Consider the following 27348-nt stretch of genomic DNA (forward strand, 5'->3'; position numbering starts at 1 on the left):
AATTTGTTAGTTTCAATGGAGAATGGAAAATGATAGACTCTGGAAGTGTCTCCAATTTTTACTTTAGTAGTCTCATGGACACAGGAAAGCAAACACTACCATATGGAATGGCAGTGAGGTAGATAGGAGAGAAAAAAATTCAGAGTGAAGGGAACAGAAAATAGTTAATATGTATTTAAGACAGAACCAACTTAATGTGCCTATGTTGGCTTTTCTTGGGATTTTTATGGACTTTTCATTGGCTGCATTCCCTGGCAAAAGGGATGGGCACACACTTTGGTCACAAACCTCTGGTTCACATCCAGGTTCTGTCACTCATTGGCTGATGAGTCTTAGATGAGTTATTTATTTTCTTGGGGTTTTATTTCTTCCCTGGTAATGGTGATCATTTCTTTGTAGGTTGTTTCTACAATTAAACAGGTACTTGGCACAGTGCTTGGCATTTATGAGAGCTCAAGAAGTCATTAACATCGTTCATGTTACTATAACTTGTCCTTGAGCATATAATGTGTTTTGCATACAGTAGGTACTCAACAACAAATGTTTGATAAATTTCTGCTTTGGATAGATAGGCATGTTGGGCTTTCTTTCCTACCCTGCAGGCACTTCTGGTAGGAAAATCTCTTCTACTTCCCATTCTAGGTTGAAAATTCTTCTGTTCTTCTGTAGCAACAGCTTGAGTATTCTTGTTTGGTTTCCTCTCAATCTTAGACTTATTTACTTTCAAAATGTTTAGTAGTTAGTACAACATGCTACAAATATCTCCGCCCTCCCCACCCCAAGTAGAAAAACAAGGCAAAGGAAATCTGCAAAAACAACCAGGGTGTTAAATTACTCATGTTTATTTGTAACAGACCTTCAGCCAGTACAGTACAAAACTTACAGTAGTATATCTCCATTACACAAATATTTACTTACAATATATTACATATACAAAATGCTTTGCAATAAGTCTCAAAAGCTAGTTTAACTCCCCTTGAGAAAGGAGAAAAACTCTTTAAAAAGGGGGCAGGGTGGGGGAATCAGAGGAAGAGGAGATGAAGGGATAAGGTCCAAGGAGACACCAAGCATAGGCTACAAATGAAACCCTGGGAGAGAGAGAGAGAGAAGAGAGGTGGTATTGCACTTGCTTCTGTGTTTTTGTTTTTTGTTCTTCATAACTTCTAATTAAAAATATATATAATATATATTATTTACACAAGGACAGAAGCTGCCAGAAGTATTACAAAATCCCACCTGCAGCTTGGACACTGACGCGAGAAAACAAAGATCTGGAAAAGTGTCTATTTAGAAACTCTTTTGTGTGTGTGGTGTTAATTTGAATATCAATATAAAAGGAAAACACCTCTTTTCTCCATGTGGGTTTCCATGTATTTTTTTCTTTTTTCATTTTTTTTTTTTTTTTTTATGCAAAAGGAGTTGGGAGAGAGAGCATGAGAGTGTTTGAGTTTCCAGAGCTGAAAGGCTCCAGAAAGTAGGATTTTGTACCTAAGACCCTGGTTAAAGTGCAGTGATGGTCTGGAGAGAGACAGAGTGCCCTTCTCTCCCTCCTTAGCACCTGGTCTTGCCTTCCAGTCTCTGCTCTCATGGGCTCAGAGCACAGCCTCAGAGCACAGTCCTTCATGTTCCAGGAGGTTATAGGTGCCAAATCTGACGGGGGGAGGAGATGGTGGCACCCTAAGGCTCTGATACCCCAGAAGGGACTAGTCCTTATGAGGTGTTACCAAAGATACAGCAGACACAGAAGAGGTGGTAGGTCTAACGGGAAGGGGTTCAACAATCAGAACAATTGAGGAGAACCCGGATATTAATCTCATCTCTGCTGCCATCCTGAAGAAAGGAACCAGTTCCCATGTTGCTGATGAGAAAACTCTCCCCTTCTCTAGAGACCACTCTCCTCCCAGATAACTCCCCCATCCTCTGCCCTTGGCAGCATCTGTTTATTGCTACCTTGCCAAGGAGGAAAGATCAACCCACAATGCCCCTCCCTGACAATCTGGTTCTCTGGGAGAGACCACATGATGGGGGAGAAAAAGAAGGAAGAAGAGGAGAAATGTTTTTAGTGTCTTCCTTCCCCCAAGAGGGTAAGGTGGACTCTTCTCAGAGCCCCAATCCCAGGGTCTGTTCCTCAGCCAATCCTTTAGCAACCCCCAGTTCATCCCTGATAGGGAGTGAGAGAAGTAGGAGGCAAAAGAGCCAATAAGGAAAGGACATGTGGAAAGAAAGATGGAAAGGAAGAAAAAGGAGAGAGAAGGAGCAAGTGTTACAACTTGTGAGGTGTTGTGTTTGGTTTTCTACTTTTTTTTTTCTTCTTTAAATATAGAAAAACAGCCTTTGGTTTGAATCTCGAGGAAGCAGAGAATGGGATGGCTGTGGCCTTGGGCAGGGAACTCTGGTAGAGAGACCTCCACTTGCAGTGGAGCTGTGTCTCCTCCTGCCCCTTCTCACTAACCAGGTTACCCAAATAGCCAGGGTCTCTGCAGTAGCCAGGAGGAGGGTGCCCCTCCTGCCCTACATCTGGGAGCTGAGTGTAGAAGGGGGGCAGTCACAGGTGGCCCCCTTTTAGTCGTGCCCATCCCATTCCTGCTGGGACAAGAGTGGGACAGGGTAAGGGGCACACGCCCTCGCTCGTCCTGGGATAATTTTTGGTTACACTGAAAATCAGAAGAGAGAAAAGAGGCACTCTTTCCTCCCGAGGGTGAATCCTGCTGGGTGGGGAGAGAAGAAGGCAGTGTGACCGAGGGGCTGAGATACCCCCTTGTCTTCAGGCAGCAACCCACTGGTTTCTCATAGGACGGGGACTGCAGGAGTCCCTGAGAGCCTAGGGAGGTCACTAGAGTGAAGAAGTGTGAGAGGTGGGAGAGTAAGGAGAATTTTGAACGACCCCCTTCCCATGCCCTGGTTCCCAATTAGGCACCTGTGGCTCCCAATGTGTCAGAGACAGAGGATGCAGACCTAGCCTTTTGGCCCCTGAGAATATAAAATTGGGGCACTCCAAGGAGATAAAAAGCTACCACCGAGTAGACTGGCAGGTTGAAGCAAGAAGAGCAGTGTTGGGGGTTGTTCGAGAAGAGGGAAGAGATATATCACATCCTAGAGGGAGATCCTGAATGTGGGCTTTGGGGAACTCATGTTACTGGGGGGCGGTCAAGACCCTCAGTCCCACAGTGACTGGGGAGAATGTCTTCAGCCCCTCCTACTTCCAAATGAGGGAATTCTTCCTTTGTTTAAGAAAAGTGCAAGCTGCCTAATGTGAGAGGGCACAAGAGGTATGGAGTCCCGGGCTGAAGGGTCCCAGAGAGGAGATATGATGCCACAGAGCTAAGGTAGGGCCAGAGGGAGCTATCAGCATCAAAACAGAAGCATCACACAATGCAAAAGTGAGGACTTAACGCAAGAAGTTCAAGGTCTCTTAGTACTAAGAGGAGCTTCCCACCCCAGGGGCTGTTGGAGAAAGCCAGAACAAAGAGAGAAAAATTAGGCCTAAAGGGGAAGGGGACTGTGAGCAAGAGGATGGAGGAGTGGCAAGTGACTGACAGAAGTTAAAAAATGCAAAAGAAAAAATCAGCTAATTATATTAATAAATAACTCTGAGTATGCTGGGATGAGAGGTTAAGAGAAAAAGGAGAAACATAAGCAAAAACCTGTTTCATCACGATGCTTGAATCAGTCAGGGGGAAGAATAGGTGAGAAAGATTCAGGGTCAAGTGTGAAGTTAGGTAGCCAGTGGTGGGGCTACACAGCACAACTTCTTGGGATGTGGTGGGGACAGGGCTAGACTCCTGTAGGTGGGGCAAGGGAGTGGCGAACTGAGGGGAGGGCAGTGGGCTGCTAGCCCACCTTGTGCTCCCCCCGGACAATGTGGGAAGAGAATTCATACCGGTCCTGGCTGTGGTAACCACAGATGTTGCACTCGAAAGGGTCTCTGAAGCCATGGCAGCCCATGTGGATGGTGAACATGACATGGTCCAGGAAGAGGATGCGGCAGTGCTCACACTTGAAGGCCTTCACGGGCTCACCACTCTCGCCCACCACCCGGAGCACTTCCTTCGAGGGGCCTGGGGTGCCCCGCAGTAACCCCTCCTGTGGCTTGGGGTCCTCTTTGGCGTAGGCAGGACTGGGCCGGCCCACCACAATGGTGGGAGGTGGCTGGGGTGGGGGACCCTGAGGGAGGGATACCACCCCCCCAACCCGATCTTCGTGGTTGCTCTCTGTATCTGTGGAGTCTTGGCACCCATTGCTGGGGGATGCTCCAGGGTCAGTAAGGGGGCCTCGGGCCCGGTAGAGGAGGGGACCACCATCAGCCAGGTCCTCGGGTCCCTCACCTGCTTCTCGGGATCCTGGAAGCTCCAGTCGACCGGGGAGGGGTTGCATCTGGGTGTAGACAGAGCTGATGACGGGCGTGAGTTCTGAGATGCAATTGGTAGGTGGAAGGCGGAGGGGACGCAGGTGCTCTGCCCCCACAAAGGCCAGAGAACCTCCAAAACCAGGCTCCAGGCCGTGATGTGCCACGAGCTCCACATCCTTCTCATAGCCACCCGAATTCACATCGTAGGGGAGGTCCGAGAGGCTGAAGCGCATCTGCTTCTCACCTGTGGAGAAGAGGCTCTCAGCAGAGCTGGGCATGGAAGATTCCTGAGCTCCCCAGGATGATGCCTTTGTTTTCTTACCCACAAGGATGGCTATAACATGATTTACCACTCTTCATTTACTTCCCTGGAGGTTAGGTCCCTTGTGGGGCTGCTCTCCAACTCTAGGCTATAATCTTAGAGGTCTCAGTCCCGGGCCACTGATCTTTATCATTCTTGCAATATCTATATCTATATATATAAAAGCCTAAGCAACCGTAATGACCAAATGACCAGAACAACCAGAACGACTGGTCAACTGGTCGCTATGACACGCACTGACCACCAGGGGGCAGATGCTCAATGCAGAAGCTGCCCCCTGGTGGTTAGTGCATTCCTACAGCCAACCTCCCACGGCTGGCTGCGGGGAGGGTGTTTGGCCTCTGTTTCTTCTGCGCCCGGCCTGGCGAAACCGTCGCCTCCTCTCCCTACCCTGCTGGGGCCTTTGGGCCTTGAGCTGGAACAGGGAACTGGGGGTGGGTGGCAGTGGGCATGGCCCCTTTCCCAGGGGGGCCGAGGGCCGGCTCCCTCCTCGGAACCAGCAGCCAACCTCCTGAGCCCCGTTTCTCCCCTCGGCCAGCAGGCCCCAATTGGCCCGGCCCTGATTGGCCCTGATTGCCCGCCAGGCCTAGGGACCGCACCCGTGCACCTATTTGTGCACAGGGCCTCTAGTTCTCTATAAAGCTCCAGGTCCTTGGAGAGCTGGGCCAGGTGAGGTCCTCATACTTGCCTCTTCCCTCTGACTCAAAGGGCCCAGGACTCAGTCCCCACAGACTTAAGTCCTTGCTATTCTCAAAAACTGGGAGAACCCTGACACCCTCTTCTAAAACCACCACATGAGCCCTCAACACTAACCCCTTCCACCCTCTCGAGGTACTTTCTCCCTCTTCATTCTGCTCCTATTTTGGGGATAGATTCTGAGGACCAGACTGCTTTCTTTCCTTCAATCAAATCTCCAGACCCAACTGGTCTAATGGCCATCAGAGCTCAGATACAGATGAGCTATGGCTTAAAGCTGATGTCTCCTCTACCACTGGACTCTTACCTACAAACTTCTGGGGGGTGGAACGCTTGCGTTTGGTGAGGCTGTTGGCCAGACGATCAATGAATGTGGGCCTCTCAGAGGATGAGTGCAGCATAGAGTCTGGCACCATCTCCAGGTCACGTATCTCATCACCTAGTGGGGGGAGGTGGGGACAGGGAGTAGCAGCTGAGGAGGGGTAGCACTGGCCCAGCAGCCTTCTCCTGGAGAAAACCAGCAGGTCAGGAGCCACGGAAGGTCATACCTGATGCTTGGGAAATTAGGTCAGCTTACTTCACCCTATTTAAAGCTCATCCCAGCAACAGGTTAGATAATTTGGGGACAATTATATACATCTGACCCTCAATTTAATACTTCCTTGTAGTCTCTCTCTCTCCCATTAGACTAAGAACATAGATCAAATCCTCCCCTACCTCTGGGTCCTCCTGCAGCATTTACCAGGGGCTCTGCACTAACTGGGGTGCTCGGCACCCTAATTACTGAGGTAATTGTCCCTTCCCCATGGACCTCTCCCCTTTGTGCAGGCAAGTGTTGGAATCACCCTTGTCCTGTACTCCCTCCCTCCGGCTCTGCCCTCAACTCCTCCGTAGTCCTGCCCACAGCCCACCTGGTTGGCCGGCCAGAGCTTGGGCTTCAGTGCTGAGACTCTGCAGGTAGTTGTGGCACCGCTCCTTGTGCTCCTCCAGGGTACTCTGCTGCTTGTAGCTCCGGCCACAGTAGTTACACTTGTAGGGCTTACCCACCGTGGGAGAGGAGACTGTGCAGGAGAGAGGAAGCAAGTAGCATCAAGGTTACTTTTCCCAGTGCCCTGGCTCTACACAGCCATCTAGGAGCACAGGGACACTGAGGAGGAAGGGATCCTGCTCCATCGAATTCTTCTGCTTGTCTTCCCTTCCCCAACTGCAGCTGTGAGCATGGGCAGATGACCAAACCTCAGAGAAGAGGCACTATGGGAAGCGAAAGGGGACACCCAGGTCATGTAACACTGGATTGCTGATAAGACTCAAGATGGCCAAATGGCCCTAACCGGTTTGGCTCAGTGGATAGAGCATCGGCCCTCGGACCAAAGGGTCCCAGGTTTGATTCCGGTTGTAGGCTTGATCCCCAACCCTGCTCGGGTGGGGGTGGGAGGCAACCAATCGATGTATCTCTCTCACACTGATTTTTCCCTCTCTCTCTCTGTCTCGCCCCCTCCCTTCCACTCTCTCTAAAAATAAGTGAAAAAATTATCCTTGGGTGAGGATTAACAACAACAAAAAAGATGGCCAAATTGCTGCTCAGAGGAAAGAAGAGCCCAGGGACTTGGTAGGGGATCATCCCTGACAGGCAGGCTGGCCCCACCCCAGGATCTCAGAGTCTGAGGCCCACACTGTGGTTTAACCTTTCCATGTGGCAGGCGGTGTCAGCGCTGTTTACCAGGCAAGGGGATTTTTTGCTTACGAACTATCTGATTTGGTTTGGGGGAAACTGGTGGGCTGGGGTGACAGAAATGAGAGTCCTTAGATCTGCTGAGGTGGGGAGGGGCAGTTTTCACTGACCTTTGCTTGTCCTTTTTTACCTCTACTACTAGCCCAGTTTTGCTGCTTATTATTCTTTCTGTCGTTCTACATTGAGATACAAAGAGAGGCCCAGAAAAACCATCATCTGATGGAGAACTTTGAGAAGAGAAAAAGAATAAAAGAACAGAGAAGAAACAATGGAGAAGATATAAAAAGAAGAGAACAACTTTGGAGGTGTTTTCTTTTAAAGAACAGGAAATAAAGATTTTGTTTCTAGTGAAGAGAAAAGATTGGGAAGACTGAGATCGATACTTCCTTGAAAGACAACATTTGAGAGACGATGTTTGTGAGAGGAGAGAAAAAAGTGAGAGAAACAAGGTATTGTATATTTTAATTTATGTGTCTTGCTACTACTGAGCAGGGGCTAGGAGAAGTATCTCCAGGGACCCCTCTCCCGTCCCATGCCTGACCTGGACCTTGACTCAACCAATCTACTACCATCTTGCTCTTGCTCGGTGTTTGTGGGATGAGATTAAAGTCACAGACCCCCAGTGACCTAAGACTCTGATGTTAGGGAAATGTTTTAACATCTGAGAGGAGCCCTCTTTTTCTTATAGTGTGGGTTGTAAGAGAAAGCATCTCATAAAGACGGGAGCCAATAGTATATCCGTGTCTTCTTCTGGCCCCAATAATCTCCTACAGAACCTCCCAAACCCACCCCGACCCCTGCCTTGCTGTTGGTAAGATTTCTAGGGGCCAAGCCACCCTTGTTCCAAACCAGCAGGGGGGCCCCCTTTCCCCAGGACCTTGATGGGGTTCCAGTGAGGATGCAGAAAGAATAGCTCCGTGACTGGCAAATCTTTTCTTCTTTTTCAGTTTCCTTTGTCAGCAAAATGGAGACAGTAACATCTACCTCGGAATTGTTATGAGGATCACATGAGGAGACAAGTGAAATGCTTTGTAGGTGATAAAGCATGGATCAATGATGCTCTTTCTGTCTGTTGTTCCTCCACACACACAGATAAAGAGGTCCCAGCTCCCAGGTGAGAGCAAGGTAGGTGGTTGGAAAGAGTAGAGGGTGGGGAGGTGGTTACTTTGTCCCTTTAAATCCTGGCCCATGAGAGTTTAGGAAAAGAGAAAAATAGCAAAGAACGTTTCCAAGGACAGACCCTGCTAATTCTTTACCCTCTGCCCTCCTTCCTCCTTTTCCCCGTCTTGAGCTCCCTCCTTCCTGCCAGCTCAGCTCCTGACCTTTTCCCAAGTCCAAGCCCAAAGCTCAAAACTTAGTAAAAGGCTTCAAAAGTGCTATCTGTCCAGCTGATTAGGCAGCTGTTGATTCAGTCTGGGCTGGGCTAGAAAATCGAGTCGGTCCAGTTCCCGGGCACCGTTCCAAACCCTGAGCTCCAGGCACTCGCTCTTGCTCCTGGTCAGGTGATGACCTCTTGGGATGGGGAACAGAAATGGGATCATCTTCGTAGGCTTCCTTTCCTCCAGTCTGGGAGGCCCGTGGATGTTTTCGGGAACCAGGAGGAAGTCAAGGAGAGGACAGAAGGGGGCAAAGATGGTGACAAGTGTGGGGCCTGGGGCAGATATGAGGGAAGGAGGGGTCACCCTGGTGCTCAGAAGCGGGGGGTGACGGGGTACAGATGGTTCTGCATCAGCGTGACCTTTAAAAATATCAGGCCTGGCCTGGCTGGTTTGGCTCAGTGGATAGAGCTTCGTCTGCGGACAGAAGGGTCCTGGGTTCGATTTCGGTCAAGGGCACATGCCTGGGTTGCGGGTTCGATCCCCAGTGTGGCGCATGCAGGAGGCAGCCGATCAGTGATTCTCCATCTCTCTCTCCCTCTCCCTTCCTCTCTGAAATCAATAAAAATATTAAAAAATAAAAATAAAAATAGCCAGGCGGGGAAGGGTGACTGTTAAGACCCAAGAACATTGCCTGTGCTCCTTTTGCTCTCCACGTTACAGAGTGTGGCAGATGCAAAATGCCTCCTCAGAGTCCCCCACATGTCCCACGGGGCTGCTGCCCAGAGGAGGGTTACAGAGGCAGGGCCCTGTCCACTCCGGGGTGCTCTGCCCTCCTGGAGAACAGACACGGCATCCCACAGAGACAAGAGAAGTCGAGGGGTGTCTTGGGGTCCCACCTCCCCCCTCCCACCGGAAAGGTCACTGACCCGAGTGTGTTCGGAGGTGGCCAGTGAGCGCGTCCCGCCGGCGGCAGGCGTAGTTGCAGAAGGGGCATTTGAAGGGCTTCTCCCCGGAGTGCAGCTTGATGTGGCGCAGCAGGTTCCCCTTCTGGGTGAAGGAGGCTCCGCACTGGTTGCAGTGGAAGGGCCTTTCGCCTGCGAGGGAAAGAGAGGTGCCGGGGACTGGCTGTGAGGGACTCTGGAGGCTGAACCCAGCCCCCCTACCCCCACCCCTGCCCCACACTGGCTCAGGGGACAGGCTCAGAACACATTTCTGAGAGGCAGGGCTGTGCCACTCATACTGATCCTGCTTAATACAGATTCCTGGGGGCAGTCTGATCCCGGGAAGGTGTGGATGAGGGGAGGCAGGGAGAAGCGCACTGGGCCTGGAACATGGGGCCGAAAGACCCTTATCACAAACCAAGCCCCATCGGGCTCTCACTGCCGCAGGAGCCCAAAGCCCAAGGAAGCCGAGAAGAGGCTTCTATATTCCGTATGTTTTCTTTATTCATCGATGGGAGGGCCCAAATAATACCCAGGAGTCCTATCCCCATTAGGTATAGGATCCTTCTCTCTCTCTTTTTTTAAATCCTCACCCAAGGATATGTTTTTTGGTTGTTATCCTCATCTGAGAATATTTTTTCCCATTGATTTTTAGAGAAAATGGAAGGGAGTGGGGGGGGGCGGGAAGAGAGAGAGAGAGACATCAAAGTGAGAGAGACACATCAATTGGTTGCCTCCCGCATGTGTCCCAACCGGGCCAGGGATCGAACCTGCAACCCAGGTATATGCCCTTGACCGGGAATTGAACCCACCACCCTTTGGTGCACAGGCTGATGCTCTCAGGATATGTTTTTTTGTTTGGTTGGTTTTTTTTAAATATATTTTTATTGATTTCAGAGAGGAAGGGAGAGGGAGAGAGAGAGAGAAATATCAATGATGAGAGAGAATCATTGATTGGCTGCCTCCTGCATGCCCCACACTGGGGATCGAGCCCGCAACCCGGGCATGTGCCCTTGACTGGAATCATACCCGGGACCCTTCAGTCCACAGGACGACGCTCTATTCACTGAGCCAAACCAGCTAGGGCAAGGATATTTTTTAAAAATTAATTTTAGAGAGAGGAAAGAAGAGAGAGAGAGAAACATCTACTGGTTGCCTCCCATATGTGCCCTGACTGGGGATTGAACCTACAACCTAGGTATGTGCCCTGACCAGAATCGAACCTGAAACCTTTCGGTGTATGGGATGATGCTCCAACCAACTGAGCCACCTGGCCAGAGCTAGGATCCTTCTTGAGGCTACAAGACTTTCCCCTCCCTCACTTCCTCAGAAGAGCATTGGCTTTTCTTTATAATAAGAGCTGAAGAAAGTGCCAGGAAAGTATAGGCATTCAGGGAGGCTGAATTTCAACCCTTTTTCCCTCCCTCAGCTAGAATATGTGCCAGGAGAGACCCTTCCCTTTCCGAGGCTACCCCGCCCAGGCATGGCCTCCCAGTATGGCCTCTGCCTCTCGGGCCCACCTGGGAGTTCCTCCCTGGTCCCCTGGCTTACTCACCTGTGTGACTGCGCTTATGCACCATGAGCACGTTGGGTCCAATGCAGACCATGCCACAGACATCACATTTGAGCTTGCCATTGGGCAGCCGGATGCCACCAGGGGAGTGAGGCTCTGGCCCACTTCCATCACAGTAGCCCAGGGGCTCCGACAACGAGTCTTCCACGATCACACTATCGTCCTTTTCCAGGAGCCGCTCATCTGGCCCCAGCAGTCTACTCGACTCCTCATCGCTGTACATCTCCACCTTGATGGAGTTGGCTGGAGGGTGGGATGGTGTTTAGGACAGAGACAGGCAAAGGGGCGAGCCTTCCCCAGGCCAGAATGGCACTCCCGAGTCCAGAGGAGTCTCTGAGCCCTGAGGCCTTCAGGCTTCAGAGGAGGCCAATACCCTAGGTGTCCAGAGTGGTGACACCAGGGTCCTGCTGGGACCCGAAGCAACCTTGTCCTCCTACCCCACCGATCAGGCAAATAGGCTTCGAGGGAAAAGCACTGGGGAGAGGAGGAAGCTAAGGGGAGCCTATTTCTCCACTCTCTTGTCATTAAGAAAGATGTCTGACTTGGCCCTGGGCAGGAAGCCAGCAAGTAACAGTGTCAGGAAAATAGTCCTAGAAGTCCGAAGAGACAGGGCTAAAGAGAGAGTAAAACTGGGAGACCGACACGGCCTACATTCTCCTCCCACCCCGTAAGACTGAGCCCCTCTACTCCCCTCCATCACAACCGGAGGGGGATGGAGGAGGGGGAGCCATTGAGGAGAAAGCTTTGGCTCTAGCTCTGACCTACATTCCTGGCTATTCCAACCATTTGGAGAATGTCACAGATCTGGGGCCAGCTGAGGAGAGGCAGTCCTGGGGACCCTCTGGGCAGGAGACTCAGGGGGGTGATGAGGAGACCCTTCTCATGTCTGTTTCCTGTCTAACTCCAGCTCGTGCCCATTGCTATCGACCTGCTATTCTCACTCCAGACTTTCTCTTTGGGGCCTTTACATTAATCCCACCCATGCCTCTGTGAATTCACCCTTGCCTGGCAGTGAGAGTTCATTCTTCTTTCAGAAGTGAGGGAAATCCCAGACACGGAGCTCCTTAGTGATTTTAGAGACTCTGAGCAGGAAACCAGAGGGAGGCAGCGATGGGGAAATGGCTGCCAATGGAAGATGAATCGAGGGCCAAACACAAACAGGGACGCCTTGTGCCAGGCTAGGGAAGGGGGGCGCACTTACCACTGAGTGAGCGGCTGGGAGAAGAGTGCTGGCTGTTGGGGGTGCTCACCGAGGGCCCCACTGGGGCCCCAAGGAACTCCTTCTCCAGAGATGAGTCCCCGCTACCTTAGAGGAGAGAGCAAGAGGGCAGGTGAAGCTGTCGCCATTAGTAACCTGCCTCATCTTTTCAAAACTCAGTTACATTGATCTTGTAGCCATGGACAAGGCCGTGTTGGACGCTGGGCACCATACCTTGTGCCCTGGCCAGCCTGGGTGCCCGGCGCTGACTTCCGCGAGCTCCGTGGCTGGGTCTTGCCCACCCTACCTTTATCTAGGCCTGAGGGGAAGAGCATCACTGCCTGACGTCCGCAGGAAGCAGGGCTGGGGCTGGGCGGGCCGGGGCAGAGAGGAAAATGGGGGCCTCAGCAGGGAGGCGTTCAGGACAGCTGGTTCTTCCCTACTGTTCCTCTCCGGAGCCCCCAACACCAGGTACGGGATCTGCAGGAGGGGCGGCTGGAATTGTCCCTGAATCTAATGATAATAATAGCAATCATAACGATGGCAGCTCACGTGAACTGAGTGCTTACTATGTGCCAGGCAATGTTCACACACCTTAATTGAACTATCTCATTTACAACAACCCAATGAAGCAGGTACCAATATTATCCTAACTTCGCAGGTGAGGAAACTGAGGCACAAAAAAGGCTGCATTACTTGCCCAAGGTTATATAGCCAGTAGTGGTAGAACTGGCAGGTGATCACACAAAAAGAAGTGCCCGTGTCCTTAACCACCACCTACCCAGCCAACTGGGACTCACTGTTTCAGGAGCGGGGAGCTGGGCCATTAGATTTTCTAAAATTAGCGAAATTTGACTACTCTAGAAAGCGTCCTATCTGATATGACTCCAATCAGATATTTACAACTTGGTATTCCCTTGACAGTGAAATAATCAGTTTATTTTCATTATATTCATTTTAACTTGTTGACAAATTGCATTGTAAAAATGCTTTTTGAGAAGTTCATATATCTTTTAAAAAATCAGATAACACACCTAAAGATATATAAAAAAAATCCCTCCTCCCCACAATCATTTTACACAAATACATAGGTGAAATAAAGCACATGTAGACAAACACACACAGACAACAGACAAGATCACATATGTAGATATACATACAGAGAACATACCTACTGGGGTAAACATACTCATAGCCTCTATAGTATCTGCTAACATGAACATGCATGGATGTGTGCAGACAGCCCTAAATATGGAAGAGAGAGAGACAGAGACAGAGAGAGAGAGAGAGACAGAGAGAGAGAGAAACCCTAAAATTTATCCCTAAAATCCACCTATTAGTACTTTACCCAATTTCCCAGCTATGAACATACTTACTTTCACAAAATAAAGATTCCATTATAAAATGGTTGGAGTCTTGGGCCTGAGGCAAGAAATCCGGAAGACACCCTCCTGAGGGATCCCTGTCCAGCTTTGGTCAGTGGGAAGAAAACAACCACTCAGGACTTGGGGACCATTTCCCATTCATCTCCTCTCCTAACAGTCCCATTTCCCGCACGCTCTCCCATCAAAGTCTAAGGGAAGTGTTTACCACCTATAGGAAAAGCCTCATGGCTTAAAACCGAGTTTCCCCAGCTGGGGCTCTTTAGACGAGCCATGGTTATCCACAAACGTTGCCCAAATCAGAACCACACCCATATCACAGTGTGAGCATCTCAGAGTGTGAGCGGAGACTTGTAGACCCAGACCCAGTTGTAAAATATGTCATTTAAACTACGGGGAGGGTTTACTGAGGTGAGAAGGGTTGAAAGGGCATCTTCTCATTCCTTTTCAGTCCTTAGTGCTGACTTGCCCTAAATCTCTCGCTGTTAGCAATGGGGAAGAGCAGGGCTCTCTCTGGGCCCTGGCCCTGAGTCCTTGACCCTGAAAGGAGTAGGCGCTCCCTGGAACAGTCCATCGCTGGTCCCAGCCTACTGGATCGAAGCTGCCTCTTGGGGCCAGAGCCTCGATATATGGGGAGAAATATCCTTAAAGGGATAGGTAGAGCCATTAGGGGGACCGTCCCTGTGGCTCTCCCTATTACGGCCTGGGAACAGGAGGAAGAGCAGGTGCCTCCAGGATCACGGGAGGCTCTCTGATGCCACTGCCCTCCCGAGGATCAAGGCCAGAGGGGAAGCAGGCTCAAGTCTACTTCAAGGGGCTAATGCATACAAGTGAACCATCCCAGGGCGTAGACAATCTTTATGGGGCCCCGGGGATCGTGATTTCCAGCGAAAGGGAGAAGGGGACTAGAATCAGATCTGGGAAGTTCAGCAGTTCCCCTCTCAGCCTCAGAAACCCCAGTGAGGGAATTTCAAATGCCCGGGACTCCCAAGAAACCCCAAACTGTCCAAGCCAAGCATTCAGGCTGCTCTCAGGTCTCAGAGACATTTTCCTGGTCAAAGTCATCATCGATTGCCTGGACCCCTGGAGGGCAAAGCCAAATCATGAGGCTCACCTCAGAGGCGCGAGGAGGTGAGTCCGGGGCAGAAAGGCAGGAGGGAGACAGACATCCCCCAAGCTAAGGAGGGAGTCCGCCGCCTGCTCCTGCTGCCCTTCCTCAACCCCTCCGAGTGGCTACTTCTAGGGATGGCCGGGCGGCTGGAGAGCCCCACACCCCTCTGCGAGGGACCTCGTCCTAACCGCTTTCCCTTTCTTGCCCAGCAGCTCCGAGGTGCCGGGATGCTAGCTGCCGGCAGCGAACAGCGGGTCCGGGAGCAGAGAGAGCCGCCCGTCCCCGGCTCTATTGTGGGGAGGCAGCCGAGGCCCCTCGCATCTCCGTTGCAGGCGGAGGCATCTGCTGCCAAGGCGCCTCTTCACCTCGACCCTCCGCTACCCATGCCCACCCGGGCCGTCCCTGTCCCGGCATTTCCCCGGGACGGCTCGCGGCTGTCCCCAAGGCCTAATCAAGATGTCACCACGAGCTCCCACTGTCCAAGTCGCAGCCTTCGCTTAGCAACACCAAACGCCCTCTCCCACCCTCGGCGGGTGCGAGGAGGAACGCCCCCTCCCCCGCCACACGCGCGCAGCCCCCATCCTCTGCCTCTCCTCCGTCTCGGGAGTTGTGGCGGCACCGGCTCCCTCGCCCCGGCGCCCCCTCGCCCCCCGCCGCTGACCGCCTTCTGCCTGAACTTACATTATCCTTCCCTGGCCGGTGAGACCCCGGGGTGCGAGCGCGGCCGCCGCCTTGGAAACGGCGAGGGGGTGCGGGTGGTGTGTGCATGTCTGCGTCTCGGTGGCAGGCAGGGGTGAGCCCAGCCACTCACCTTCCAGGAAGCGTGGATTCCTGGAAGTGAGGGGAACCGCCGTCATTTCGCAGGCAGCGGCGGCGGCACGGTGAGCAGGGGCCCACGGCTGCAGCCAGCAAGAGCTCAGCCCAGGGTGTATGTGTGTGAGTGTGTGTGTGTGTGTGTGTGTGAGAGAGAGAGAGAGAGAGAGAGAGAGAGAGAGAGAGAGAGAGAGAGAACGCTTGGATGTGCTTGAGGAGGGGGCTGCAGAAAATGTAGAACGTATATGTGTGTCTGGGTCGGGCGGGGCGGGGGGTGCTAGGCTACAGCATCTCTTTCCCAAGCCAGTGCAGGGGCGGGGGTGGGGGGTGTGCACAGGGAGCCGGGGAGCGGGAGGCAGATGCCGTTGCCCTCGTGCCCAGCAGACAAAGAGGAACTGCACAACAAACGCTTGGGAGAAGCAAGTGTGTGCGAGAGAGAGATGGATGGGCCCTCGGGGTGGGAGGGAGGAAGGGGGCCCCCAGGGGAGGCCCAATCCTCCGCCAGCTGGGGAAGCCAAGGCCCCCAGAGGTCATGGGGCCCAGGACACGGGGCAGCTCCAAGGCTCTCAGATCCGCAGAAAGCCCCTCCCCCACCAAACTCAGGCACTCCGATTCCCTCCTCTCCCTCCTCCTCCAGCAGGGAGGTCGCTCTGTCGGATCTGGGGACTGACAGTTCCCTCCTTCTCGGCGGCGAGAGGGCTCAGCACAGTCTGGTCCCAGGCTGGTGTGGCTCCGTGGCCCTGAGCCCTTTCAGATCCCGGGCAAAATGCTGGTCTCGTCTCCCCGCCGCCCCTCCCCGCCGGTGCCCCTGGGGCCGGCCGCCTGCCTGCAGCCCTGGATGAATCCGCCCTCTATCAAGACAAGGCCTCCGCTCCCTTCCTTCCAGAGGAGCTGCTCAGTGACGTGCTGACCTACTTTGGAGACTAGGTTTTCTGATTCCAAGAATTTGGGGGTGGGAGGGGCTGTGAAACTTTGGGCTGCCTACCCCTGGATCTCTTTCTACTGAGGTTCCCTTGAACATTTCAGGGTCCCGGAAAACTTGGGACAAGCACTGCTCAAACAGTTGTATGAGCCAGTCCCAGCAACTCGGCTTCCCTGGAAAGAGGGAAGGGGGGAGGGGAGAGGCTCTGGATGGTAAATTAATGACTCTTCCCTCTCTCCCCCAGGAGGGAATCATCTGCACCTTTAGAAAAGATGGGCTTTCGGAACTAGGTTCTGTGAGGTGGGAAAACCCGGGTGAAGAACAGGAGAGATACGCCCTTCATCAAGTGGCCAGGCGAGGAAAGGCCACCGGGTGTGGAGGCAGAAGAGCTGGGATGGCCTCGCAGGAGCCACGGGGTGCTTTGGGAGGGTGTACACTGCGCCAGCCTCCCCCGCTGCCTCCAGATCACTCCAGGAGAGATGGGTCAGATGCCCCACCGGTGGACTGTCTCGGCCATGCTCAGTTCTGCAGGGGCTGCTACTTTTCAGGGCTCATGGTGGCCCTATCTGGGTTTCCCTTCTCCCTCTTTTAGGGAGCTGCTGACGTCTAGAATTCTCAAAACACAGGGAAGAGGTGGCTGACCTCTACTGTCCCCAAAAAGCCATCCTGTGCAGAGGCCTCTACTTACACAGGACATGCCAACCTGCTGAAAGCAGGGGAAGTTTGGTTTCATAGCGCAGGAAAGCAAACACCCTTAGAAATTTTCCTCTACTATCCATGATTCTCCAGAGATAGGACTGAAAAGGGCCTGTCGTATTTTCTCGCCCACCTTCCTGGTTTCTCTTCTGCCTACCATGGAGCAGGGACCGGTTTTCATCCGCCTGAGCGGTCCCCGGCAATAAAGCAGGGTCCTGAGTGTGTTTGCTGCTCCGCAGTGGTTTTCTGAATAGGCTTAATGAGCTGGAGGTGGGAGGGTTGGCTGGTTCCTCAGAAAGGCTATGGCTTTCAAACCAATAAAGCCTCTTTCAGTTATGCCAGTCCCCTTGGTCCCTGTCACTCTGTCCAGACGTGGCAGGGACTGAATGCCTTTGCCCATTCCAATTCCTTCCCTCCTGAAAGGAAAACGGATCAGAGTTGTCTTCCCTTACATTACCCAGGAGTTGTCAGTGACTCTTAAATGTGTGCCGGATCCACCCTGCTGTCGCCCTCAGTGTATGCCCATGCTTCCTCCACAAGTCCCACTTGGGGAAAAAAAAAAAAAGCTAGAGGTCACTCCTACAATGGTGCTTGAATATCTGAGGGGGATACTCATCATGTCAAAACCCAATTCTGGCTTCCCTTACCTCGTAGAATCACTTCCTGCCCTGGCATTCTAATGGTCCAAAAAATGATTCCTTCCATCTTAGACACACTCTGTCTTGGGCCCTTTCCTATACCCTCAGAGCGGGAGCCAGATAAAGTTCCTCATTTCTTTTCACCTTGTTAAACTCTGAGAGCATCCTGATAACTTTCCTATCTCCAAAAGCCAGGCATACCATGAGCAATGATCTCTTCTGCCTCAGTAAGAGTATTTGGCAGGTATGAAAAGCTGTATGTTCTGATCATTGAAAAGGATTGGGGGAAGGAAGAATTGAGCTCTGTATCTCCACTTCAAAGGCTGTAAGCCATTGGTCCACTGGCCAAATTCAGCCTATAGATAAGTTTGACTTGCCCCATGAAACATTCTTTTTAAATCGAGTCATTATTTTTATATAAAATCTGGATTTTTGATTTCTCTTAAACAATTGGAAGTTTTGGCCACACGATACACACACACACTCCCACACGGACACTGAAGAGCTGTTGCTCCTTGAGGAAGGACGTATGTCTTCCAGTTCATGACAGTCCCCACCATTCTCTTCTGCTCATTATTCTAACCCAAGTCATTCATTTATATACCCATCTGCCCCCCCCCCCCCCAGGCCTTTGAGGTTTGAAACCCTGCTCTACTCTCTATTAAATATGTTTGCTGGCGACTTCAGAGAACAGAAGGAACTACATCTTCCTTCCATCTCTTTGCCTCAAATCATTCCTCTCTAATAGTCTCTACTCATATTCCTCTCTTATTCCCTTCTCCTATCACCCAAGAAGCCTGGGAAGAAAATCACGAAGGAATGTAAAATGGCCAAAATAAATGATTCCTATCAAGCACTACCAAGTGTGGGTGTCGGCTCTGTGACTAGGGCACTCAGAGGTCTGCGGGGCTGAAGGCGCTGCTCTACAGGAGTGTCTGCTCCTGGCCCCTTACAAACAGAATGCACAAGAGGGCATACCAGACATATAGGAGCGGCCATTGCAGTCTTCTATGTCCATCTTAGATTCTGCTGAAAAAGAAAATAGCTGCTATTAGAAGCCAGAACTGGGAAGGGAAGAGGTTTCTCTCTAACATCCTGGAGTTAGCAAGAAACCTAAAAGATCACTTAAGTGTGCTCTGAAGAAGAAAAACCTCATCCCTTATCCTGGTGAGGAAGACAATGTACCCTGATTTACAAACCCTGGGCCTCCTCCAACCCACACCTTCTGTTTCCCAGGCTCTGGGGTGGAAATGCTCTCATTCCAGAGTGGTCCTGGTTGTGTTGTTCTGAGAGGGGACCCTTTCCTTGTGGGTGGAGCTAATGCTGTAGGAAATGAGGCAGGTTATAGCTCAGCTCAGCCCAGCCCTTGAGAGGCAAAAAAAAAAAAAAAAAAAAGTTCCATAAGGGCTCTATACCTTGTTAAGGATGGGGTAGTAGTAAGAGGAGGAGGCAGGATTCAGCCGGTCAAGGGATTCTGTTTTGTGTGTGTGGCAGAAGGGAGGGGGACAGGAAAGTAGAAGGTGGAGGAGAGCAGCCCACTGCAGGTTCAGTGAGGAGAGTTCTCTACTGAAGGTATATAAACAAATTAAACCTTTAAGTGGCCCTCCCCACCTTCTTGTCAATACTTTGATATGCTTATTGCTTTTAAAGAAGGGGGGACCCTGAATTTGAAATGCAGGTTAGCCCTGGCCTGTTTGGCTCAGTGGATAGAGCACTGGCCTTTGGGCTGAAGGGTTTGGGCTGAATTCCAGTCAAGGGCACATGTCCTAGTTGCGGCTCAATCCCCCACTAGCGGGAGTGCAGGAGGCAGCCGATCAATGATTCTCTCTCATCATTGATGTTTCTATCTCTCTCTCCCTCTCCCTTCCTCTCTGAAATTGATTTAAAAATAAAATAAAAAGAGTGGCGCAAGGAAATGAATAGCCTAAGCTGCCTCCAAGATTCTTGGTTTTGAAGGATCCCACTGAGGCAGGTAGATGCAAATTTGGTTTGCTTATAATATTATATTGATAGAGCCAGGAGTGGGGGTGGGGGTTCTGAAGGGCACACAGGGGGTAAAATCTATTTTTTATTTTTCTGCTTCTTTCCCCTCCCTGGTTATTCCTTTTTTTTTTTTTTTTTTTAATCCTTACCTGAGGATTAAAAAAACATTTGTTTTTTAAAAATATATTTTCATTGATTTCAGAGAGGGAGAGGGAAAGAAAGATAGAAACAGCAATGATGAGAGAGAATCATTGATCTATCTGCTGCGTCCTGCACATTGCACTGGGGATCAAGCCCACAATCTGGGCATGTGCCTTTACCAGGGAATCAAACTGTGACCTGGTTCACTGGTTGATGCTCAACCACTGAGCCACACGGGCTGGGCTTTACTGATTTTAGAGAGAGAGAAAGGTAGGGAGAGAAAAAGAGAGAGAAACATTGATGTGAGAGAGAAATATTTATTGGTTGCCTCCTGCACATACCCCAACTGGGGATTGAACATGGGACCGCGCTCCAATCACTCGGCCAGGGCATCCCCACCTGGGTTATTCTTGTCTAGTTCTGAGAGACATCATACATCTCTAAAAACTCTCATGGAAAAGCCTGAAACATTCCCAAAGCAAATCCCTTAGATTTAATCAGAGAGATTGCTAGTCTCACCCAGGAAGACAGGGTCTGGACAAAACATTTCTCTAAGTCCTCCCTGGGGTGTACTGAGCTTTGGAACCAGACAAGCCACATTAACAAGTGGTTCCTTAAAAGGTTCCCTTAGGGGCAATGATTAAAAGAGCCCAAGTCCACAGGGGTTAATGAACTTGTACCTTCTGGAATTAGCCAGAGAACTTGCAGTGGTCAGAGATCCAAAGATGGGGGAGGGCGGCTTGGTACTCTCTTTCATTTCCAAATCATTAGTTCCATAATTGCCCTTTGGGATCGTTCAATATTAGTGCAAAGTTCAAGATGCCGCAGGTGACTTCTCTAGAACCCCCTGACCCCCCGAGTGCAGGAGAAGCAAAAGTGAGTAGGAGTTTCTCAATTTTCTGCTTGGAGAAACTGAGGCTCATTGCAGTTAAGTGACTTGTCTCAGGGCTCATGGTGAGACTGAGAAAAAGTATACACGTCTCCTGCCTTTCCGAGATGTGTTCTCTTCTTTAAACCATCTTGCTTCCTTTCAAAAGCCAGATTACTCAAGGCCTTCATGGATCACTTGCTTTTTCCTGGTTATAACATTAATTAAGGCATAAGGCATCTTTTCCTTTGGTGTGATCCCTGTGGGAGTGGGGTCTGTTACTTAAAAAGGAAGAACAAGTTGAACAGGTTCTACCAAGAAATATGCTAATGCAATTGTGTGTGTGTGTGTGTGTGTGTGTGAGAGAGAGAGAGAGAGAGAGAGAGAGAGAGAGAATGAACACCAGGGGCTAGCTAGACAAGCACTAGGTGGGCAGAGCAGTTGAAGCATAGCATCCAGCTAGCCCTGGCTCTCACTCTTGGACACCTGCCCAAATGGCCCCAAAACAATTCCATAAGGATCTGAAGGAGTTGGTTTGAGTTGGACTTTGTTCCTAGCAGTAAACTGAGCTCTTCTGCTTCTTTTTTTATTTTATCATTTTTGTTGTTGCTAATCCTCACCCAAGGATATTTTCCATTGATTTTTAGAGAGAGTGGAGGATATTTTTCCATTGATTTTTAGAAAGAATGGAGGGGAGGGGGAGATAAGAGGAACATTGATGTGAGAGGAATATCGAACCTGCAACTGAGGTACGTGCCCTTGACCAGAATTGAACTGGGACCCTTCAGTCCTTGGGCGGATACTCTATCCACTGAGCCAAACCAGCTAGGGCAGCTCTTCTGCTTCTTAATTCCTTTTAACAGGTGCTCTATGACACATCTTGGGCAAAACAAGTCTTTAGCCGCCTCTAACTGGTCTAAATACCAGTTGGTAACCCTGGAAACCAGAGGGCATTGAGATTCTGTCTTGGTATTCTGAGGAACAAATCAGTGATGAACTTCACTATTTGCTCAATCCCCAGGTGGCACATCCCTCCCAACCTTCCCGCTCCCCATCCCTCAAAGCACCTCCTCCCCTGCCTGGCCAGGCAGGCAGATCTTAGTGTCCCCTTAGAGCAGCGGTTCTCAACCTGTGGGTCGGGACCCCTTTGGGGGTCGAATGACCCTTTCACGGGGGTCGCCTAAATACATCCTGCATATCAGATATTTACATTACGATTCATAACAGTAGCAACATTACAGTTATGAAGTAGCAACGAAAATAATTTTATGGTTGGGGGTCACCACAACATGAGGAACTGTATGAAAGGGTCGCGGCATTAGGAAGGTTGAGAACCACTGCCTTAGAGGAACTGGGTCAAATTAGGCAGTGCCAACTGGAGACATACCACAGGGGGAGGAGGTACAAGGATCGAGAAGTTAGTTACACCAGACAGGTTTGGCTCCAAGATCTTGGGAGGAAACTGGCTTCATAGCAACACAGATGCAGTGATAAAAGTAGGCACACTATGTACGGTAAATTCAGTTTAGCGAGCTGCATGCAAATGACTAGAAACAGCTAGTCACCCAATTCAAAAGGAAGTATCTCTGTGAGGACAGAGAAAAGGCTGGTCACTGTAATCTCTGTAGACAAATATTTTTTTCTCTGTTCTTTTGAATCCACTTGGCATCATAACAAGAGTCCTCCATGGCCTTGGTTTTCTCCCATCAACACGATGTCACATATGAACAGGAAAGGGCATCCCTCCCAGACAGATTTCCAATCACACTTCCTGACAAGTAGCAAGTGAGGATCAATCCAAAGTCTGGCTTCCAAGGTCAGGTCAGGCATCAGCTACCATCCCCATCTCCTCAAAAAACATTCCCATAGTTCTATTGGTGACAAAAATGTCAGAAAGTAAAGTTTTCTCTATGTAGTGGCTCTGAAAACCTGAAATAAGATGGATATCACGAGGAATCAAAACTCCTCAAATCCTCCAAGGAAAACGGTTTGATCCAGTGACACTCCAAAATTGAAATTTAAACACACTCCATGTAGCCTAGGCGGTGAGGGGGATATTGTTGGGAAAGAGGATGAAGGTGGAGAGTGACAAGAACCCATGCCATCGTTTGATTTTTAGTCCTGAACTACAGCAGGGAGAAGTGGAAATTGTTTCTCTGGTCCGCCTTAGGACCTGGGAGCTGAGGTAGAGCCCAGTGGTTATTAACAAACAGACCTTCCCACATGCCTGGGAGTGAGGACTTCAGGTACTACAAATAGACCAAACCCACACTATCACTCTCTCCTTCCTGTTCCTTTCTGAACTGAATAAACAGGGAAAAACCAGGTTGGAATCACATAGCTGGCTCTGCTCTCTACCAAGGCTTTGCAAAATTGCGGAGGGGGAAGAGGTGGAGGGTAGAGGGAAGAGGTGGAATTAGGCATTGTCTGCAACCTGACTGCACACCCCATTCAAGGAAACAGACCTGGACATGGAGCAGTTTGTGGCTCTGAAATGATCTTTAGGGACAACCTAGCGCCCTCTGAAAGAAACCCACTAACCTTTCTCAGCTCCTGTGTCTGTCTGTACAGCAGAAAGATCTGCCTCATTTTTTCATCAGGCTGTAGGTAGTCACCTTCTGTCTATACATAACACAGACAAAGACATCTCAGCTTCATTATCCATGTGCGTGGGGAGCAGCGCAGAGGGGATGAGTCCCCAGGTCACTCTAGGAATGGCCAGCCTCTAAAATAAGAAGGGGTAAGAGCTGGAAACAAAACACCCGGGGCGGTGGGAAAATATCACCTTTGTCTCCTCCTAGATCTCAGGTGAATGCATCTTTTCTCTTGTTCATTGCGCTCCCCTGTCCTCCCATGTACACTGTGGAAGAGAGAGAAAGCTAAGGTTTATGGGTGGGAGGAGAGACAATCCTATCCCTCCTGTACCTCATTTCAGAACGTTCGGAATAAGAAAAGGGCCAAACTAAACAGTTGAAATCACTAGGTCTGATGCACAGGAGATGATACTGAGTTTTGTGGAGTACACTCTTGAGTATATGACCCCTGTTCATAGAAAGGCCCCACAGTCACTGTGTTCAGCTGTATGTTTGGGTAGGGTTGGGGAAAGTAGAGCAGGGGAATTCAATTTGAGTTTTATAATGATCAGTTTTGAAGCCAAAGATGTCCAAAACAGGGTTAGCTATATCAGGTGAAGTTTGAAATCACGTAGAAGTTGCGCCCTGGCGGGTACGGTTCAGCTGGTTGGAGCGTCGTCCTGCACACCAAAAGGAGGCGGGTTTGATTTCAGGTTAGGGCACATACCCAGTTTTCACGTTCAATCTCCCATCAAGACATGCAGGAGGCAACCGATCAATGTTTCTTTCTCTCTTTCAAATAAAATTTTTTAAATTACATAGAAGTTTCAATTAATTACTCTGGGGCAGGGTGGCAAAAAGGTGGAAGAGATAGGAACAATTGCTTTTGGTGGCAATCCTGGACAGAAGTCCCTAGCGCATGCTGATCAAAACAGCTCACTGATGTTTGGGCCAGAAAGATGTTTTCAGGCTCCTCCATAACAAAGAACCTTGCGCAGACACCCCAATTTGGTAAGCCTCTCCTCATGTGGAGGGCCTTGGAGCAGGGGTACTCTAGGAGCTGGAGTATCTTGGAGCTAGAATGGCGTTGAGAGATATCTCCAATTTCTTTTCTCTTTTTTTGTTTGTTTTTTAATGGAAGAAGAAACTAAACCCAGAGTCACCCACTTGGTTAGTGATAGAAGTAGGACAAATAGAACCCAGGTTACCAGTCTGGGGGGTCTTTCTACTGTGGCATAAAGTTAAATCTTGCCATAGCTGGAAGGTTTGGGGCCACCCTGCTTGCTCAATCTCTTGGGTGATAAAATGAATAGTTTGGGGTTTACATCTTAGTGATTGAAATCCTTGAACTAGAAACACAGGTTTATAGATGGGAAAAGAAATAATCCTCTAGCTCCCATGTTTCTTTTCAGAGATTACAGGCCTGAGGAAAAAGCCAACCTAGACACTCACTAAATATCTTTAAGGTAGAAACAGGGCTTCTTGGCTCAAGGATCATACAAGCATATATATATGATCCTTCCAGCCGAGTTTACAAATTGATGCTATCCCCAGAGGGACCGCCATTCACATCACCACTACTCTTTCTTATATGTTTTCATCTGATAAACCTTGAACTTGTCTCTGTGTTTCCAATACAGAGTCCACAGCTCTCTGAGAAGAGGATGCAAATCCAACAGCCTGGAATTCAGAGCCTTCTCCTGCAGGGTCAAGAGACCAACAGAAGGGAGTCCCTCTGCCTGTGGCACTGCCTACACCCACAGGATCCCACACTCTTATTTGTTTCCACAAAGTAAAATGAGGCTAGAAATAGCTGCCCAACAATAATTTATCTTTATTTTTTTCCTTGGCTATTTTGTATGTGTTCTGAGGGCAGAGAGATGGCCAGTTTGAGAGAAAATAATTCCTTTGTGGATGTTGTGGGGGAGAGGCTGGGTGTAAAGGGTGGGATGTTCCTCTGATGTTGGGGAGTATGGGCTGCAGATTTATCCCCCCCCCTCGACCCCTTGGGGCTGCAGATTTAAATTAAGAGGAAATAAAGAAGAAATTTTGGGTTGCATTTTTACTGGAAAAAAGTCAGGACTTATTTCTGAGCCAACTCCTGAAACAAGCTGTATCCTGAACCTACTGTGAGGAAGGGGACTGCCCAGAAGCTACAATTGAACTAACTGCCCTCAGTGAGCAACACAGACATCATGTTTTGTGCTTGAGACTTCAGCCTCTATTGACTAGAACAAGATATAATTCTGAAACTGCCAGAGTGAAGGCAGCTCCCACCACCCTGGGGCCCACCCAAGAAGTGCTATTGAAACCTCTCCTGCTTTCCAATGGTAAGGCTATTTTCTTCTTTTAAGACTTTATTTTTATCTCTGGAGCCACTCTTCTGACTGTTCTCATGACCTAGGGAGTTGTCTGGATTCTCTGGTTTTAGGCTGTTAGCGGAGAAGGCTGAAGTTCACCACATACCACAACGCAAGGTTCGCAGACCCATTAAGGGATGAGGGGCTCCTGGTAGGCATTAAACATACTCCTAACAGACCCTACACTTTCAGATGGTTTAATTTGGACTTTTATCTGGTCTTGTCCTCAGAATCTGAATTATATTAAGTGGAAACATTCTAGGTAGTCAGACACCTGTTTTTAACTCTTCCAAAGGCTATGAACACATGAACTTCACCCAGGCTAAGTGAGCAAGTAGCAGTAAGGGGAGATAGCCAGGCCTCAAAGGCCTTCAGCTTGGCCATGATGATGGCAGACCTAGAGCTGACATGTGAGTGAGTCAGGACCACCACGCTTGCCACCGATGCTTTGAGTGCTCAGGCAGGGAGAGTAGGGCACAGCTGGACATGTAAATGGGAGTCAATAAGAGTCCAAACAGTAGAGTTTTGCTTACAAGAGAGGGGACTGAGGCAAAAGAAGGTGTGCAAAGCGTGACACATGTGGTCGGTAACGCAGCAAATCTTTCTGGGAGCAGAGTTAGTAAATTCTTGACCTTGGAGAGGGAAAAAAAATGTACCTTATTTCCTAAACATCTCATAACCAAAGGTCCACGTTCCATTAAGCATTTCATTGCCCCAGACCGGGCCAGTAATGATAAAAATAAACCCCAAATTCAAAAAGAGAGAGTTTACAACCAGCAGACAAGGGGGAAGAAAATAACTAGAGTTTACAACTCTAGCAGACCACGGGAAGAAAACAACCGGATGGGGCTGTGTGCGGAGGCACTCGGAGGGCTGCTGTAGTTTAGACCTGCTTCCTAAGTCTGTCGCTCCCCCTGCCTTCACTCCAGATCCACCCAGGGCTTCCTCCGCTACCTTCCTTTCTTAGGCTCACATGCCCTGAATACCTTCCTTCTCGGGTCCTCTCGACTTCTCACCCTACAGTACCCAGAGAGCACTTTCCACTCCACCTTAAGTTTCTTCTCTGCCACGTGTCTCCCACTTTGCTCACTGTCTCCACGATCTTTCCCCGCTAGGCCCGTCCTTCCCTGAAACCTCGACCAGATCCTGGCGTCCCTGGCTTTCCGCCCTAGGTACCTTCTCCGCTTTCCCTTTCTCCGCGGTCCCTCCGGTCCACCCAGCCGTACCCTGACCTCTCGCACGCCGGCCCCTGCATGTCATTGGTCCTCTGGCTTGACCCAGCTCCCGCCTTTTAGCACCCCTAGGTCCCTGCTACCGCCCCCCCAATCCTGGGCCCCGCGCCAAATTCCCCAAGGCCAGCCTCTCTCCCTCGGGCCGCAGCCACGCGGGGACCCTCCCGCCGCCATCCCTGCGTCAAACCTCCCCCACGCCTCCAGCCCCAGCCCCAGCCCCTCAGGCCCCGCCCCGCCGCCCGAGGCCCCGCCCCCGCGCTTCGCCCAAGCCCCGCCCCTCACTCACCTGAGGCTGCTCCGCGCGCGCTCAGGCTGGGGTGTGAGCGAGGGGACGGTATTGGGGGAGATGGGGGCGGGGCGGCGGGGGTCCCCCACTCTGGCCCGGGAAGCCCAGTGCGGGGGAAGTGGGGGGTCACTGAGGCGGTGGCAACCGGGCCGAAGCCGGGTCCCGGGTGCTCAGCGGCGGCGGCTCCATATCCATCAGCAGCTTCACCTGAAGA

At 50.5% G+C, this 27348-nt stretch overlaps 1 protein-coding gene across 3 annotated transcripts; it reads right to left on the reverse strand.

The window, feature by feature from the left end:
- Positions 1-840: 840 nt before the first annotated feature.
- Positions 841-27339, reverse strand: IKZF4 (IKAROS family zinc finger 4). 3 transcript variants are annotated; one of them, XM_070410024.1, is made up of 10 exons: positions 27135-27339; positions 23469-23543; positions 23225-23305; positions 18670-18720; positions 12133-12237; positions 10914-11174; positions 9344-9511; positions 6278-6427; positions 5674-5805; positions 841-4592 (listed from the first exon to the last, which is right to left on the reverse strand). In XM_070410024.1, exons 4-10 carry the CDS (start codon positions 18707-18709, stop codon positions 3832-3834), a joined length of 1617 nt encoding a protein of 538 aa, XP_070266125.1. In that variant the 5' UTR covers positions 18710-18720; positions 23225-23305; positions 23469-23543; positions 27135-27339; the 3' UTR covers positions 841-3831. The 3 variants fall into 3 exon arrangements, with proteins under 3 accessions (XP_070266125.1, XP_070266127.1, XP_070266128.1); XM_070410026.1 differs by lacking the exon at positions 23225-23305 and having other exon boundaries at positions 18670-18717; XM_070410027.1 differs by lacking the exons at positions 18670-18720; positions 23225-23305; positions 23469-23543; positions 27135-27339 and adding exons at positions 13506-13599; positions 15304-15469.
- Positions 27340-27348: the final 9 nt, after the last annotated feature.

The sequence above is a fragment of the Myotis yumanensis genome, unplaced genomic scaffold (assembly GCF_028538775.1).
Source record: "Myotis yumanensis isolate MYYU_CA2020_CCGP unplaced genomic scaffold, mMyoYum1.0.hap1 SCAF_3, whole genome shotgun sequence".
Lineage (NCBI taxonomy): Eukaryota > Metazoa > Chordata > Mammalia > Chiroptera > Vespertilionidae > Myotis > Myotis yumanensis.

Coding starts and splice junctions, on each gene's coding strand:
- IKZF4 (XM_070410027.1), bottom strand. CDS start 15,390: ATGCACACACCACCCGCACCCCCTCGCCGTTTCCAAGGCGGCGGCCGC. Junction 13,600..15,303: donor ACCGGCCAGGGAAGGATAAT/GTAAGTTCAGGC, acceptor CACTGACCAAAG/CTGGACAGGGATCCCTCAGG. Junction 11,175..12,132: donor TCCCAGCCGCTCACTCAGTG/GTAAGTGCGCCC, acceptor CCCACCCTCCAG/CCAACTCCATCAAGGTGGAG.